This window comes from Euprymna scolopes, chromosome 11, assembly GCF_053919585.1.
Source record: "Euprymna scolopes isolate OS-2025 chromosome 11, ASM5391958v1, whole genome shotgun sequence".
Classification (NCBI taxonomy): domain Eukaryota; kingdom Metazoa; phylum Mollusca; class Cephalopoda; order Sepiida; family Sepiolidae; genus Euprymna; species Euprymna scolopes.
In genome coordinates this window covers 106,729,549-106,747,508 of record NC_136492.1, presented here as the reverse complement: position 1 = coordinate 106,747,508, position 17,960 = coordinate 106,729,549, and the positions used below count along the sequence as shown (strand labels likewise).

Sequence of the window (17,960 nt, the reverse complement as noted above, 5' to 3'; positions counted from 1 at the left end):
CCAGCGACTGACACCCTTTCTAACTCAACAATAAACAACAACATATGCAAATAATAAATAAAATATTTATCAATATTCAAATTTTATTTTTAGCTGCAATATTTTAAGTCTAAAAAATTCTTATTTTTTACTTTACTAGAATATCTTGTTCTTTACTTTTCCAGGTTGAATTTCTTGTCCTTTACTTTTCCAGGTTTAATAAAATTTTAAGAATATTACTTTTCATGCGCACATTTTTCCATATAATATATATATACTCTCTTTGATTTAAGGAATATTCAAGCTCTTTAATTGTGTCGTGCTGTGTTTGTTTATTAGTACATGTAAATCTGCTACATATAATTCTAAAAACGATATTTTATTATTTTCAGCTGATTCCTGGCCTCAACGTTTTGATGATTCTAATGCTCGCAAAGACTGGGGTTGGTCTCACCACTATGATCTGGCAGATCTATGCAATGTAATGTTTAAACTCTTGAAACCCCAAAATTGACCCCATCATATCTTTTAGGAAATTTTATTTTATCTTTATTATGCACGATAGAATACCAAGTGTCATCCAGACAAAATTTAGACTCATTCTTTAATATTGCTTTTGATGTTTCCATAATGTTGTTGTTGATGGATTATTCTATCATACTTCAGTAATCTGAGGCCGATTTAAGTGACTGGTTCAGTTTAAGTTTATAGTTTGGAGGATTGTATAAAATTTTTTATTTGGTAGCGGTAAAAAATGAAAAAAAATTGAGTTCTAAACAATCTGGATGACCCTTGAAACGTATTTTTAAAATTGAAAAATTTTGATTGAGAATCTTTAATTTTTTTATCAAAAATAAGAAAAAAAAATACTAAAACAAACGGAACAAATACTTAATCAACAAGAATAGGCTTTCTCTGTCTTTATTATTTATTTGTGTTTGTTTTTTATTTTAATTTTTATTTTAGATAGTAAGTAACTCACACAAAAAAATTCCATATCTTTTTATTGTTTTATGTGTGTAGGTGTTGGTGGTAGAGTTATTGTTTGTTAAATCATATTGTAATTTTGTTTACTTTTATGTTTTTATATTTTTCTTTTATTGTTTGTCAGGAGCGATCAAAAAGTTTGACAAAATGTTATTCTTTTTGCACGCCATTTTTATTGTTTAGTAGTGGGTCTGCTTGGATACTACAAAATAGAAGTTGAAAATAATGTAATATACCAATTCAAATGCATAAGAGAAAAAGGAAATAAAAAAGAAAAAAAAAACTGAAAGATTAAAAAACAAAATCAACAGAATTGAAATAATGTCTACTGTTTAACACTTGAAATGGATTGAACATTTTAATAGTATTGTTTAATATTAAAAAAAACATTGGTACTCATACAAAATATGGACCACACATGTTGTCGGCATATTTTAGCAAATCTGGTATATGCTAATCAAAAGCTTTGTGACATTATTTGTGAAAACACTCGTTAATGTTAAAATGCTGACAAAATAAAAATTAAGGAAAAAAAACATATAAATACTGAAGAAAACAGGAATCGTATAGTAATTGCAATGAAAAAGAAAAATTTCGTTATTTTAAAGAAAATACAATGAAAAATTAATGGAAAAATTTTAAGAAATTTGAAAAATTAAACAACGAAAAGTAAAAAAAAAAACAGTCATCGTATGGTAAGTTTCATAAATAAACATTATTTTTGTTACGAAGTGCAACAGTACAGCAACTGATAGCAAACAATTATTGCTTTTATTTATTTTTTTACTTACAACTTTTGAACAATGTTGGAGAATAGTTTAAGTGATATCTACCTTACTAAATTTATGTGACAACAAAATTTCAATTTAGCTGTTTTTTCTGTTAGAGTTAGGTTAGGGCAAGGTTGTTATTCTGTTGGATTTAGTTATTTTGTTTTTTTATGACTATATATGTCCTTTAAGTAATATTTTTCTTTTTAATTGCATGTATATACACATGTTCAACAACTCTTCTTTTAGCCTCTTAGTTTCCTTTTTTGTGACAAAATTCTACAATTGCTTCAACTGACTAAAGTTTCTGCCCAACACTATTAGATTCATGTTAGCTTCAACCAATTTTTAAAAAGATTTCCTAAATTTATTAAAAAAAAATGTCAGTTATTGGTTGCTGCAATTTCATTGGTTAAGCATTTCGTAACCTGCCAAAATATGCTTTTAGCATGGACTCTATTCTGCATGAGTAGCAAAAATTTAACTCGTCAGACTATCTATGGTATCTGGTATCGGAACCAGCAAATAAGACTCACATCTACATGAACATAAGTAATTATTTCTCGAGTGTCAAAGATTTTGAATGTGCATTTTTTCTTATTCAAAGTGTCCATAAAAGAATCCTGAACTTTTAAAATCAACAATGGTTTTTGCAAAAAGTAAACATTTTTATTTTCTCATTAAATTCTTATTCCAAATGTATAAGAAGCAATATTATTCAAAATTTTACTTTAGGAATGTAATTATTAAAAAAAAAGCGTTGTGCAAAAAAACAAAATAAATAAATAAATAAAATAAATAAACCCAAAGTAAGGTTTCTGAAAGATAGTATTTTAATACTTCCTGTTCAATCTTTAAATGACAGACCAGTTTGCTCTGGAAGTTTAATGTAGAATTCGAATTAAGAGATGTTTTGCCTAAAGACTGGAAAAATCAAGTATATATGTACACGTCTATGTTTATAGGTTTTGTGAAAACGTACACTTTTGCAAATATTTTCTACTCTTTATGTATACAAATTCTTTTTAAATTAGAAGTTCTATGTTTATATATATGTTTCTATAGGTAAAATAGTTATTTATATATGCTCTTTTGTTATATCTTAACAGATATAACAAAAGAGCATATATAAATAACTATTTTACCTATTCCAAAGATGGCCGCCCACAAAATACAAGTCAACGTAAGTCTTCCCTGTGTTTTACTGAATTTTCCATATTACATCATTACGCATTTCTCTCTTTAGGAACTTTCTGATTTTTATGATGAGTTCACAGAAGGAAATATCCAATGTTGGCATACAAATATTGATTGTTTTCCATGAACGAAACAGATCTGTAAAATGTACCAAAGCTTTTTTTTTGGGGGGGGGGGCGGTGATTGGTAAAATGAATAAAAGCTTGGACTTTGAAATATAGCAAAATTGTTACTTATATAATTATTGTATATTGATCAATTTTGCTTACTTTGTTAGGCCTTTAAAACCTGACCTAATTGATTCGATTCGATGAAAATTATAATTGTATTACATCTAAAATTGTTTCATATGACCGACAAGACTAGAATTCAACACAATGTTGGTTTTAAAAACAGGGAAAATCCAGCTCATCAAATTGGAACAAAAATAAGAAATTGTCTCTTTCATGAAAGATAGAATAGACTAAGTGCAGCCTAAGAACATATACTTCACATTGCTCCTAGTCAAAAGGCTGAGGAAGGTTCTTATTTACTTGTCTCTCCAAAGAGAAAAGTTAGACACAAGGTCAGTTTTTAATGTGAGGAAAATCCAGCTCATTAGAAAGAGGCACTCTGGATTGGAACAAAAATTAAAATTGCCTCAGTCTAGAAAAACTTCTCCTTCACTGACTGAGGACAGAATAGACTAAATCTAGCATCAGAACTGATACTACACTTTGCTTTTAATCGCAAAGTCAAGGAAGGTTGTTTGATTTAAAATTATTTAATTTTATTTTTAATTCCTCTCTAGAATGTTTGGCACAAGGTCAGTTGTGGGTTTGATGAAAGCGTTTTTGTGGAACAAACCGGATTCGAACTTGACACATCCAAGTTTTCAGTCACTATCGTTAATCACTTAGCCACCATCACCCCCAAAGGAAGGTTGTTTATATCTAAAACTGATAATGGAAGAACATGAATATTTTCCAAATGTAAACAATGATACAAAATTTAGTTTGGTTGCACAATCAGTTGCCAAATTATGACTGTTTAAAGTTTGTTTGAAATTAGAAATTATTGTACACATTATTATTGGCAGAAGTTAATTTTTACAGTGTGATGATGTTATCAGTGTGAACCTGATAACATCATCTGGCTATCCTTTAACAAGTCCTGGGAACATCAACCTTAAAGAACAGTTGGAAATGACTTATATACCATGCATTACGACCATGTAATCTCTACAGCCACCTACCTTGAAAATACTGCTGTCAAACCTGACATAGTTATATGGAATAAGTCAGAGAGAGTGGCAACCTTGGTTGAAGTGAGTGTCCCTAATGATGGAGGTCTGAACAGAGCTGAAAGGGAGAAACAGACCAAATACCAAGGTCTCATGTACGATATGAAAAGAAACTGGAATCTTAGGGAGATATCAATCATACCAATTATCATAGGTGCTACAGGACTTATGAAGAAGAACCTGAAGTCCTACCTTACTAATATTCCTGGTGAACCAAGTGCAAAAGAGATCTAGACAATTGCACTTAAGGGAACAGCGAGGATACTAAAAAGAGCTCTCGGTTGGTTTCAATAAAAAGCAGGGCAATGTTGGCAGCTGGTTTGGTTGCCCCATATGTAATATTACAATCTTCAAAGGAAGAAAATTAAAAAAAAAAAAATGAAGACTAAACAAATATGACCCTTGAATGTTGCTCACCTCTCATTCCTGTGGTTTGGATACTTTTATATTCATACTGAAAAAAGAAAATGGCAACCATTTCATTTTAAAATAAATTTTACCATGGATCTATTTCCTTACCTATGAGTTGCTTTTGGGTATCGGTCACAAAGAGTCACAAAGCTCTCTATCGCAGAATTGTACATCATATGTTTCATCATTAACGTCTTGCAACTCCTAATCTCACTTTAAATCCTTTCTGTCACATGATTAAAGCAACCAATCAATAACTTACCCTGCATAATGTCTGTTTGTTTTAACTTAAATATGACAATTATTGAATTTCTTAAGTAGTCTTCAAAACTTAATGTACTTTTTTTTGTCAAGGAGAGGTGGGGCTGTTTAATTACTTTGTAACATTTGAAGGCAAGATATCAAACTCAAGAAAAAATTGTTTTTGTAGATGCGCCTAATCATTTTTTTTTATCAAGCAATGTCCTGATTTTATGAGATTTAGATATTGTCACACGAGGCAATAATTATAGTTGACCAAATTGATCAAATTATCCTCCTTAATAAACCAAGTGAATCTATCTAAATTTTATGAGCTGGTAACTCTTTTTTCCCCTATGTCAATTAATAGCAGATCAATTTCATTCCAAACTTTATTGTATATGATGTGGTTCTCAGTTGATTAACTGTGTCTGTGTCGGATATATACTCGAGAGTCAAAACAATGATCAGAATATTCTGTTGTCATAACCTAATCATCACCAAACATTGTCTCTACATACTATCTGTCATAGATTCACTGTCTCTTCTGACTCTCGCTACTTTGTTCAGCAGACTGATTGATCGGGAAGTCCAAAAACATATGTTATCATGCCAACTTCTCAGTAGTCCGACTATTTTTCTGCACCCTTTTATCAGTTCTCCACATAATGGAAAACTTTACATAAACAATCGATTGCATGATTTTAGGATTCATTGTAAATCTGATATTAGAAATCCAGTTACATAAGAGCGTTTTGAAAGTTTATTCTGCTCTTCATACAAATTTAGATTATATTTTAGAAGTAAAACTAAATTTTACTCAACACTTGTGATCTGAAATGTCATGAATTTTTAGTGTTGAGCTACCTAATATATATATATATATATATATATATATATATATATATATATATATATATATGATGTCCGTCCATCGATTTCAATGAATACCATGAAACATCACTGATGATGATGATGACGATGATGCGATATGTGTGGCAAGAGTTGTGCAATTTTACAACCACACCTCTCCTGAATTGGCACTGTTAAATACTAGTGGCAAGTAGAAATTTCAGGACGACTAGAAACAATGCCGAGATAAGCAGAGAGCACATATAATGCCTGCTATTCCCAAATGATCACCTATCTGGTATTAGCTAAGCTCATATATATATATATATATATATATATATATATATATATATATATATATATATATTATAATATATATATATATTATAATATATATATTATAATATATATATATATTATAATATATATATATTATAATATATATATATATATATATTATAATATATACATATATTATAATATATATATATATATATATATATATTATAATATATACATATATTATAATATATATATATATATGTATATATATTATAATATATATATATATTATAATATATATATATATGTACATATATATATATTATAATATATATATTATAATATATATATATTATAATATATATATTATAATATATATATATTATAATATATATATTTATTATTATAATATATATATATATATATTATAATATATATATTATAATAATATATATATTATAATATATATATTATAATATATATATATTATAATATATATATTTATTATTATAATATATGTATATATATATATATATATATATATATATATATATATATATATATAAACAACAAAGATTCCGGTTATATCTCAATAGTTCATAGTTCACTTCTAGAGTTCTCAATTTTAATTTTATGTAAACCTTAGTTAATGAAGAGAGCATATCTCACAAATTCATAAAAATGCAGTTTTATATTAGAATACAATTGTTTCTGCCCTAATCAAGCTTATACATATTCTTCATATACAATTTCTTTAGGAGACTTTACACTGAACTAAAAGTTAAAAAAAAGGCGAAATCAAAACATATTAATTAAAATTTCAAATATTAAAATCCAGTTCCGGAAACAAACAATTAACAATGTTTAGCTATATGTTTGTACATTTCAGACAATCTCTTTAAAATCAGAATTAGATTTAAGTAAAGCTTAAAAACATATGATTTTTATCCTTAGGATATTAGATTTTATTATTCACATTTCCAGGTAACATAACATTGATATATTTGAGATCACTACAGCAAGAATTAATCATAAATTTTGTTTGAAATATTCTCTACTTGAACAAAATATAAAATTATAAAATCATATATGAATAAATCTAAACTGGGAAAACTCTGAATTTTTAAGTCTCTTTAACTTTTACATTACACACACACACACACACACACACACACACACACACATATATATATATATATATATATATATATATATATATATATATATATATATGATTTTAAGTAGTTTTAATTTGTCATACCTGATTGGTTTTCAAAGTTTCTGGAATTATTTTATAACACTTTTTCATTTGAAGTTTTTTCAGTTGGAATAAATGAATCTCATATATATATATATATATATATATATTATCTTTATGTTGATATAAATTTACTTTCATATGTAATATGTATGAACAGAATCGCATTAAAAAATGTTTCTTTATTTTTACTTTACAACATTATTGTGGTTGGAGGATATGAATCTCAAACTCAAATTTGCTATGTTTTTTTTCCTTTTTTCAAGGAAATACTCATTTTGTTATTTTTCAAAAAAACATTTTCAAGCAAATTCATTTTTTTATATTTTAATATCTTTTTCAAAGGAATTTGGCAGTTGGAACAAATGAATCTCAAACTTCTGTACATTATAAATTCTATAAATTTTAGAAATAAAGTTTCCACTTTTTATTCCAAACTTTATTGTTGATTTTGTTTTTGTATTTAACTTTCTGAATAAAAACATAAGAGAACCCCAATGGTGAAAGGTTTGCAATAAAAATTGGAAGGAAAAAGGAATCAGCATAAAAATTCACTGAATTATTCCAATTTCAAATTGCAAACAAGCTGAGTGATAAGCCTTGCACCTGCAACTCCCTCAACATGCCTCACTGGAGGCCAACTTGAATTGACTTGGCTTTTTGAGCGCCACTCTATCACCACCATTCAGAATTGGAAATACATTGAGCGTTCTCTCAGCCTGCCAAGCCACTAGGACATCCGATTAAACTTCTTGATAGTTGCATGTTGGTTTCAGGAAGGGTAATTTTCATTGAATTATTATTTGTCTTCCCATTTTCCTTCATTCCTTGTGCTGAATGGCTTTGTATATTCCATACTGCGATCACTGTTATAAACTTGAAGCCCTCCTGTCTATATAACAAAAGGCATATCTATACATTAACTATTAAGTCACTATCAAGTAGTATTCCATCAAAAACTACTTACTCCCTCCTTCCGTTTTAGCCATGCCTAGGTTATCAGTAGTATCTTAATTTCATAAATTATGATTTTAAGAACTTACAATAGTGCATTACTAGAGTTCTCAACTAATATTAATTTTATGTAAACCTGAGTTTATGAAGAGAGCATATCTCACAAATTCATAAAAATGCAATTTTTTATTAGAATACAATTGTTTCTGCCCTAATCAAGCTCGTACATATTCTTCATATACAATTTCTTTAGGAGACTTTACGCTGAACTAAAATTTAAAAAATGCGAAATCCAAATATATTAATTAAAATTTCAAATATTAAAATCCAACTCCGGAAACAAACAATTAACATTGTTTAGCTATATGTTTGCACATTTCAGACAATCTCCTTAAAATCAGAATTATTAAATTGGTGCAAAAATAGTCATTTTTTATCATATATATATATATATATATATATATATATATATATATATATATATATATATATATAAACCGACCTTATTTTTGCACCAGCATAATAGATTTAAGTAAAGCTCAAAAACGTATGATTTTTATCCTCAGGATATTAGATTTTATTATTCACATTTCCAGATAACATAAAATAGGTATATTTGACATCACTACGGCATAAATTAACATTGATCTAATTAAACCTTAGCTCTCCCTTTTATTGTGATAAATATTTTAGAAATAATATCCTCTAGTGTTTTGTTCGATAATTTTTTTTTTATTTTATTGTATATTTTTTACTTTTGGTTAGAACTTTAATGCAAAATCTCGCGAGGATGTAGTTAACCCTAGTTAACCCCAAGATGAGAACCGTAATTCGATTAATTCAAATAATATGAACAATCATTCTTTATCTAAAAAATTCAGAACTGTAAAATCGATTTTGTACTATGTGAAAGTAGGAAATAATGGTTTTTGTTGCACCTTTCCAGGTGTGGCAGCCATGTTCCATCCATTTCGTTTTAAAACCTGACTAACCGTTATGGCGTTTGTGGGTATCTATGAATAAAATAATAAAACTCCTAACCGGATGTTGACTCTTCGGCTGTTACATAAAAAGTACACAAAAGCATCTCTGCGCATCGGCTCCACGCACCTTTCCATTGAGAAAATGAAAAATAATAGAAATGAATCCGACAAATGGGAAGCGTGCGCACCTAAAATAAAGTATGAGAGAGAGAAAGAGAGAGAGAGACAGAGAGAGAGACACAGAGACAGAGAGAGAGAGAGACAGAGAGAGAAAAGAAATAAGAGGGACCCAGCAAGCAAGAGACGAACACAATGAGAAAAGGTTCGCTTTCAAAGTTAAAGCCGATCATATTTCTCTATTAAAAAAACACCAAAGCTGAAGAAAAGATACCCCTCCCCGACAAAAGAAATAAATACCTTAAAAAACAAAAAAAAAATAAACAAAAAAAAAACACTCGTCTTTCAATTCCTTCCTTTCTCTTTCTTTCCAAGTATAAAACCGGACATTTTTAGTACTCAAATTTTAACCAAACTTCTGTTGTACATAAAAGCCATTTAACGTTAAATGTTCCGTGTTGGTTTTGTTATTTTTGTATGGAGTTGTTATTGCATGTTTTAACATCTCACAAAGCCCATACGTCTCACCTGGAAAAGATCTTTAGACAAACAATTTTACAGAATATGTTGGAAGAGGGAATGACTTGACATCACCATGTTGAATATGACGCCTAATGCCCAAACTGAAATGGAATCATTCATGATGTAGCTGAGTTTTTTTAAAAACATGTCTCAAACAATCCGTGCTCATTAAGAAAAGGACAAGTAAAAAATAAAAAAAAACGACAAAAACATTTAAATAATGTATAAATCACAAAAAGTAAAAAATTAAACAAATAAAAGTTTTTTGTTTTGTTTTGTTTAGTTTCTTTTTTTTTTTTTTTTTTTTTTTTTTCAAAAGAAATATTCTATTTATTACATAATGATTTAAATTCTCAAGCTTGGTAATTTTTTTTTTAGCAAAAAAGTTTGTCAATCTTTTAAAAATTATCAACATAAACTGTCAAGAAAATGAAAAAGTTTCTGGGAAGTGTGTTTTATATATCGATGCAATAATGTTCTAAAAAATTATGTGAATCATGTAGTATATATATATATATATATATATATATATATATCGTTTTTGTGCATGAGTTTGCTGCTTGTCTTTTTACAGACAAGGGTCCATATATATAACCGCAGTGGCTGTTTATTATATCAGCACATTAATTTCTCGTTTCTCAGCCTCAGTTTCTGAGTTTAATTAAGAATTAAAAACAAAAAAAAAACAAAACTGCCAATCAAATTTCATTTCCTCATAGTCAGTCAAGTCCAAATGACATGAACTGAGTTTATTATAATAGAAGTAAAATGATTTATATATTTTCAATATGGCTGACAGTTTATGTGTTTATATCTTTGAAATTCTGTTGAAGATCAAATTCAAAGTTTTTGACATCCTTTTTATTTGAAATCATTTTTGTATGATCGAATCTGTGCATGTAAACATTTTTAAAAATTTCTTTTGATATTTTGGCCATTATGGAAGTAACAATTGGAATTGATGAACAAATTATTTTCTTTTATAAACATTTTAAAAGTTTAATTATGTTTCTCAAATTTATTATTAAAAATTTTTAATAATAAAAAAATTGCGGCTGTGAAAACAAAAAAAAAATGATTAAAAGAAAAAGTCCTGTGAACAAATTTTTTTGTTACTATTTTTTGTTTGTTTTTCGTGTTTCAAAAAAGTAAAGAAAAAATTCTTTAGTTTAAATTGCATTTCTGGGTTTTTTTTTTTTTTTTTGGAAATTCACAACAAGGGAAGAAGAAAAACTCCAACATTTTAGAAAAAAATATTCAAAAACAATTCGTTCATTTTTTTTTTTTTTTCATCTTTCATCCATCTTTTTCAATAACTTTTCTTTTTTTATATATCGATGAAAACAATAGTTTTTCATTTTATTAATGTCTAAGAATTTTTTTTAAATTGAAATACTTTAAAATTTCATCAATGTTTTAAATGAAAATTTCTTTTTCTTTTGTCCAAATATTATTTATTGTTGTTTTCAGAGATTTACACTGAGACAATTTGGAGGGGAGGGGGTCTTTTCCATTTTATGAAAACAAATTCATCCAGAAATTTGAATAAAAATTTTTTTTTTTTTAAAATGCTCCAAATTTCACGTTTTTCTTTAGTCCGTGAAACAAAGGATGGAAGAAGTTGGATTCTAAACAAAAGAAAAAAAACTACACTTTTCTCTGCTCAGCCATTTTGGTTTCATTCTCTGTCACATTTTCTCAGCTTCTTATTGACGTGTTAATCATTAATTATTTTTTGATAATCTCTTTTATTGTTAAAAACGCCCATATTTTTAAATCTCAGTTTAAAAAATTGTTTATGTATGCTTGTTTTTTTTAAAGACATTTTTCTCTTTCGCAATGAAAGGTCAAAATCATAAAGAAAAAAAAACAGAAGTAGAGATATGTCACTCGATAAAACTAACCCATTTGTGTAACTATTTTTAGCTCAGCATATTTGTTTTAATGCTTTCATTTTTAATTATTATATTTTTGTGATGATTATGTGTTCATTGTAGTAAAAGGCACATTATAAGAAAAAGACCAAATAGAATTATCCACCAGTTTGCTTTGAAACAAACTCCCGTTGTGTATGTACAGTTGAGTACAATATTGCGTAAAGGAGGACATTTCCCATCCTCTGCTAGCGAGCTGCTTGATGTGTCTTCATGGGCACAGGTACCATTGATAATTCGGTAAGCTCCTGAGTTCACAACACTGTAAAAAGATGAAAAAAAAATAAATAAATATATATATATATATATATATGATGAAAATAATGGAAATAGTATTCCGAAAAAATAGAGAAATACAAAGGAACAAATCGTATTATATGTTCATCAACGTTTCGTCTTTATTTGAGACGAAATTATGATGCGGCATAAAAGTAGAAGGTGGGGAGAATAAGCCTGTGCATCCAGAGGAAGTCTCGAAATAAAGACGAAACGTTGATAAACACATAATACGGTTTGTTCCTTTTTATTTCTCTCTCTGTCTATATATATATATATATATATATATATATATATATATATATATATATATAAAATATATTTTAGTCATCGACATACAGACCTGTTTCGTTGTTTCACAACTCATCAGTGCCGCTAGACTAACACCTCTCCCAAGCCGAGGATCGAACCTAGAACCGTCGTGATGACAGTCGGCAGTCCTACCCCCTGACTACGGAATCGGTGGCCGAAATTAAACTGTCCGAACGTCTATTTAAATAAACATCCGTCCGCTACTCGTAGAGGGCTCAAACGTTTGTTTGTAAACAAATCGCGAGCTTCGCATTATTTCAGCTAAATTAAGTAGCGAGTAAGATAATTTACGAGAGTGCTCTACCGAAGAGGGGAGCTTTATAAAATATATTTTAGTCATCGACATACAGACCTGTTTCGTTGTTTCACAACTCATCAGTGCCGCTAGACTAACACCTCTCCCAAGCCGAGGATCGAACCTAGAACCGTCGTGATGACAGTCGGCAGTCCTACCCCCTGACTACGGAATCGGTGGCCGAAATTAAACTGTCCGAACGTCTATTTAAATAAACATCCGTCCGCTACTCGTAGAGGGCTCAAACGTTTGTTTGTAAACACCTGAACCACCTGCGTGTGGACTATTTTAAAACACTTTTTATTTAGACGTCGCTGGATGGACATTCCGTTCACTGAATGCCACTACAATATCACTAATCACTAGTGATTAAAAATGTCTATATATATATATATATATATATAGACATTTTTAATCACTAGTGATTAGTGATATATATATATTTTTTAATCACTAGTGATTAGTGATATATATATATATATATATATAGACATTTTTAATCACTAGTGATTAGTGATATTGTAGTGGCATACAGTGAACGGAATGTCCATCCAGCGACGTCCAAATAAAAAGTGTTTTAAAATAGTCCACACGCAGGTGGTTCAACACACAATTTCTGATAGAAAAGTAATCAATACAAAATGTTATTTTTTATCCAATCAAAATTACCTTTACTTAAATATCAAGTTGCGTGTTTTGCATAGTTGACCGTTTTTTTTTATTTCCTTAGTATTTATTATTATTTATCTCCAAATTTCTCAAAATATGATGCGGCATAAAAGTAGGAGGTGGGGAGAATAAGCCTGTGCAACACATGCACTCTGGCCCCTTAAAAATTGCCTGGTGGGGGTGTCTCAAGCAATTAGCAAGTAATTAACAATTTCTCAAAGAGGAAGACAAGGCCTAGGAAGGTGGACCTCCTATGACTACCCAGAACTAATACCATAGCTCCACAGATAAAAGGTCATTGCGATGGTTCAGTTTTTATCTGACTGATTGTCAAAGATGTCAGGTGTAAGAGAAAAGGCGGTTTTCATCATATTTTTTTTTATTCCCTTATTTCTTGCGTATTTAAATAACATTGAGATTGAGGCGGCTACATGCCAAAACGACTCCCATCCTTTGGACACACTTTCACTGTTTCGTGACACCTTCACACAGTTAAACAAATAGATGCATATTCTTTTCTTACAGACAAATTTATATTTAACTTTAATAGCAGTAGAGACTTCTAGGGTCGTTGACCATTATTCAGTTGCATTCCTTTATAAGGTTTGGGATCACATTTAAATGATGAGCCTCATAAAATAGAATCGCTATTGCAGTGTGTGTCACTGATGGTGGTCCATGGTAATACTTGCATCACCATTGCATATAAGTGGGTTTAATAACAAAAAAACATGCTGTCATTAATAAAATATTTTTGTGTCTGTTAGATACACATAAAAAAGTTATTTCCCTTGAACAGAAGAAAGCAGTTATCGCCCTCGGGATAGGAAGAGCCTCAGCTAGGACATTTTGAGAAGTAAGCAAAAGTGTATCTCTATAATATAGACTTTAATCATAACACATCCAACGGCTTCTACATTACCATTTAATCTGTAAGTTGTTAAATAAATCTGTTAAAGCTTATAATTCGTCCTATGATCATTTTTTGGTGGTTATTAAACTGATAACACATATCATCAAGACATAACAGTATCATCATAATTTAAGGACAATTATTGACTTACCTTTGTGCAATACGACAATTAAAATTATAAAATAAACTTTCTCTGTAATGCTGCCAGTTTTCAATGACAAGCAAATACAGGTTTGTTTTTGGCAAAGCTTTCACATAGTAAAAGCCAGACATACATGGTCCTGATACATTGCCGGTAATCATACCACTGGAACCTGAAAAGATAAGAGTGTAATATATATATATATATATATATGTATATATATATATATATATATATATATATATATATATATATATATATATATATATATATATATATATTTAAATAAGGGGGTAGTCACCAACAATGTGTATTTTTTAACATTATTCTATTATTCCATGTCCTGGTTTTTCATTGAGAATTATGTTTTGATCATTGTAATAATGTTTTTAAATCATTGAAATCGTTTTTAACGCATTTCAGATGTTCTGTGAAGCGTAAAAATAGCATTTTCGTAGTTTATTTGAAGTGTTTCCAAGGGTGGAAGCGTGTAAGTGTATACTATTCATTGGAATGTTCAATTTTTATTACTCTTTTATTGGGCTGTGTCGAGGCCGCTGACCTCGGCTGTGGTCACTCCTGTGTTGTGTTTCTCTCTCACTCTCTCTTTCTGCTTGTGTTTTTTTTTCTTTTCCTTTAGGGTAGGGTAGTGTGTGTGTGTGTGTGTGTGTGTGTGTGTGTGTGTGTGTTTTCTTTTATTGGTTTGAGAATGTGTGTACTGTTTTATAGTATTATGAGGTTATTTGCTTCCCTAGGAAGGTGACTGTGATCCAAGGTCGTTACTAATGTGTATGTGTGAGGAGGGGGGGGGGAGAACCAGCTTTTTTGAAATAAGGGTAGGGGTGCTTCATTCGATTTTGATATTTATTTTTTGGATTCTTGGATTTTAGTATTGTGATTTTTCGTTTCAGTCTTTTCGGGTATTCTTTATATTATGTTTGTTTAGATAGAGGGGTGTATTTAAAAATATGTATAGGGGATTTTTTAATGTTTCTATTTATTTGTCTCCCCATATATATATATATATATATATATATATATATATATATATATATATATATAGTAGGCTTTAAAAAAGTATATATATATATACACACACACACACACACACACACACACTTTTTTTAAAGCCTACTATATTTATGTGAAGTGTGAAATAGTTTTTTAGAGAATTGCTTGTTAGCTCCTCTAATAAAAAGATTAATCATTGAATATGTAGCATGGAATAACAAGACAACAAAAGATTTATTTTGGCAGTCGAAAGTCGAAGGTTGGACTTTTTTCTTTTTTTTTTTTTACATAGGCCTAGCCACTTATCAAGGCCAAGAGGCTACTTGAGGATAAGGTTAAAGAGTGTGCAGTAGAAATTGGACAATATAGTAATCGTTAGCCATGGAAATTCGGTAAATTTGTTAACTTATATGGAACGGCTCATCAAAAACTTGTTTACGTTAGACTTGAAGACAATCATATTGTAGTCAGCTGGAAAGCAGGAAAACGGAAGACAATTCTATAGGCATGCAGTTCTTAGAAAGAAGCTTTGCTCATGGAATCTACGTTTAGGTTTAGCACCGGTAAAGAGTGGGGGAAATTAGTGATAGTGTTTTCGGCTAGACGGATGTTTCTTGTGAAAGTTTGGCGAGTGGAGGACCATAGATTGGAGCTCAGCCGAACACTTGCCATGAAAATAACGATAAAGCAGGGACAAACTCTCAACATCTTTTCTGTTAGAAAGAGGTTGCAGGGAAGAGAAAAGGATATTCCCTATGAGGCTACGAAGTCTATTTTGAACTCTATCAAGGCAGGATAAGTCCTTTCTAGCAGTTCCAGCCCAAATGTGGCAACAGTACTCCATCCTAGGACGAACTTGGCTCTTATATAGATAATTGCATCAGTGGTGAGATATCTACTGGATCGATAGAACGATCCCACCATTTTTCCAGCGGCCTTGGCAACGGATTTAATGCATGTGTTCCATTTAAGATCAGGAGTAATGGTCAAGCTCAGAAGCTTGTCAAAACATAAGGCCTCCTCAAGACGTGAGCCATTCATTTCAATTGATGCCAGATGGGGATCAGAGCGTTGATGATGTAAAGATAAAAGCTTGGTTTTAGATGCATTAAAAGTAGCAAGCTACCTCTTTCCCCATTGTACTACTTGCTTAAGATCAGAGGAGAGAGAATCAGAGAGAAATTGGTCGTTTACGGTCTTAGATGTGCTACCATAGAGAGTAGTGTCATCAGCATAAATATCTACAAATGATGTAAGGATGTGATTTTGAAGATCATTAATCTAGATCAGGAAGAGAGTTGGGCCCAGGATGGACCCCTAAGGGACTCCAGCATTATACTGAGAGCTTCTGATTTCTGCCCATCAACCACTACTCTTATGAACCTATCAGAGAGAAATGATTTAATAATTGAGAAGATATTTCCAGCTATACCGTAGCTGGAGATCTTGTGAAGTAAACCTTTATGCCATATTCTATCAAAGGCTTTTGATATGTCAAGAGTAATCGCCCTAGAAAGGTAGCCTCTGTCGAGAGATTTGCTAATCTTATGAGATATAACTGTAAGCACATCTGCTGTAGATCTATCAGAATGGAAACCATATTACGTGTCACTAAAAAGGTTATTTTTGCTGAGATGGTTGATTACTTCTCTATTTAACACATATTCCAGCAACTTATTTATGACGCACAGGAGACTTATTGGCCTGTACTGAGAGGGAGATGACCAATCATCTGAATTCTTAAATGCAGGGCATGCTGATGAGATTTTCCTGGGTGATGGGAAGCAATTCTCCTTAAGACAACGTTTAAGCAGTTTTGTAAGGGCTAAAAAAAAGTTCCTTAGAGGACAAATGAATCAATGCATTCTGCCAGCCAATTGGTCAGTGTGTGGCAGAATCACTTGGCGGGGTAGGGTGGGGAGCATTGATTTGCAAGAGATTATCTTTTTTTATTTGTGATTGCTACATCACCCCCTACTTAGGCAGAAAACCGACAGAGAAAAAAGTAGCAGTTGTTAAAAAACAAAAATACCAAATAAAAATGTCAATTCAGTTTACAATTTTGTAGAAATATCTAAGGGTGTTCGTTTGGGAAAAGGTTGTGTTCAACCAAATTAAATTTTGTTTCCATACTTATGTTCCTTTTCAATAATTGTTTGTTATAATTCATTTTTTACATTTCTATGCTGGTGTGAGTGGGAGGGGATGCCAAAATATTTGTTCCAAATTTAACCTTGATAATCGCTGTCAGGATCCCCACACACAAACACTATGAACAAAAGGAAAAAATTGTCATTTTAAAGAAAAGTGTCTATAATTGGTCTATAATCAATCACCTGCATAAAATATTGGGGCGTCAACTTACTTCTAAGGGGTTAATGCCTAAAATGAAAAGTAAACAAGGGCATGCATAAATATTCTGTTTCAGGGTTTTGTGTGTGTGTTTTTGGGTGGGAGATATTTGCATGATGTTAATGCGTGTATAGGTATAAATAATATAAATAAGAAAAAAAAAGAAGGGAAGCCCTGTTATAAAACAAAGTACAAGAACCCCCCACCCCCAATAGCATCCTT

At 30.2% G+C, this 17,960-nt stretch overlaps 2 protein-coding genes across 3 annotated transcripts in view; one reads left to right on the top strand and one right to left on the bottom strand.

Moving 5' to 3' along the window:
- LOC145288042 (L-threonine 3-dehydrogenase, mitochondrial-like) overlaps positions 1 to 1,648 on the top strand; it is a 128,675-nt gene extending 127,027 nt beyond the window's left edge. For both annotated transcript variants that reach the window (XM_080136059.1, XM_080136060.1), the window contains exon 9: positions 372 to 1,648. In XM_080136059.1, the coding sequence (XP_079992185.1) occupies positions 372 to 493 (122 nt within the window). In that variant the 3' untranslated portion in view covers positions 494 to 1,648. The remainder of the gene's footprint in view (positions 1 to 371) is intronic.
- Positions 1,649 to 11,261: 9,613 nt separating this feature from the next.
- LOC145288040 (voltage-dependent calcium channel subunit alpha-2/delta-1-like) overlaps positions 11,262 to 17,960 on the bottom strand; it is a 190,070-nt gene continuing 183,371 nt past the window's right edge. The window contains exons 20-21 of the mRNA XM_080136058.1: positions 14,385 to 14,547; positions 11,262 to 12,030 (exon numbers count right to left, since the gene is read on the bottom strand). Coding sequence (XP_079992184.1) covers positions 11,823 to 12,030; positions 14,385 to 14,547 — 371 coding nt within the window. The 3' untranslated portion in view covers positions 11,262 to 11,822. The remainder of the gene's footprint in view (positions 12,031 to 14,384; positions 14,548 to 17,960) is intronic.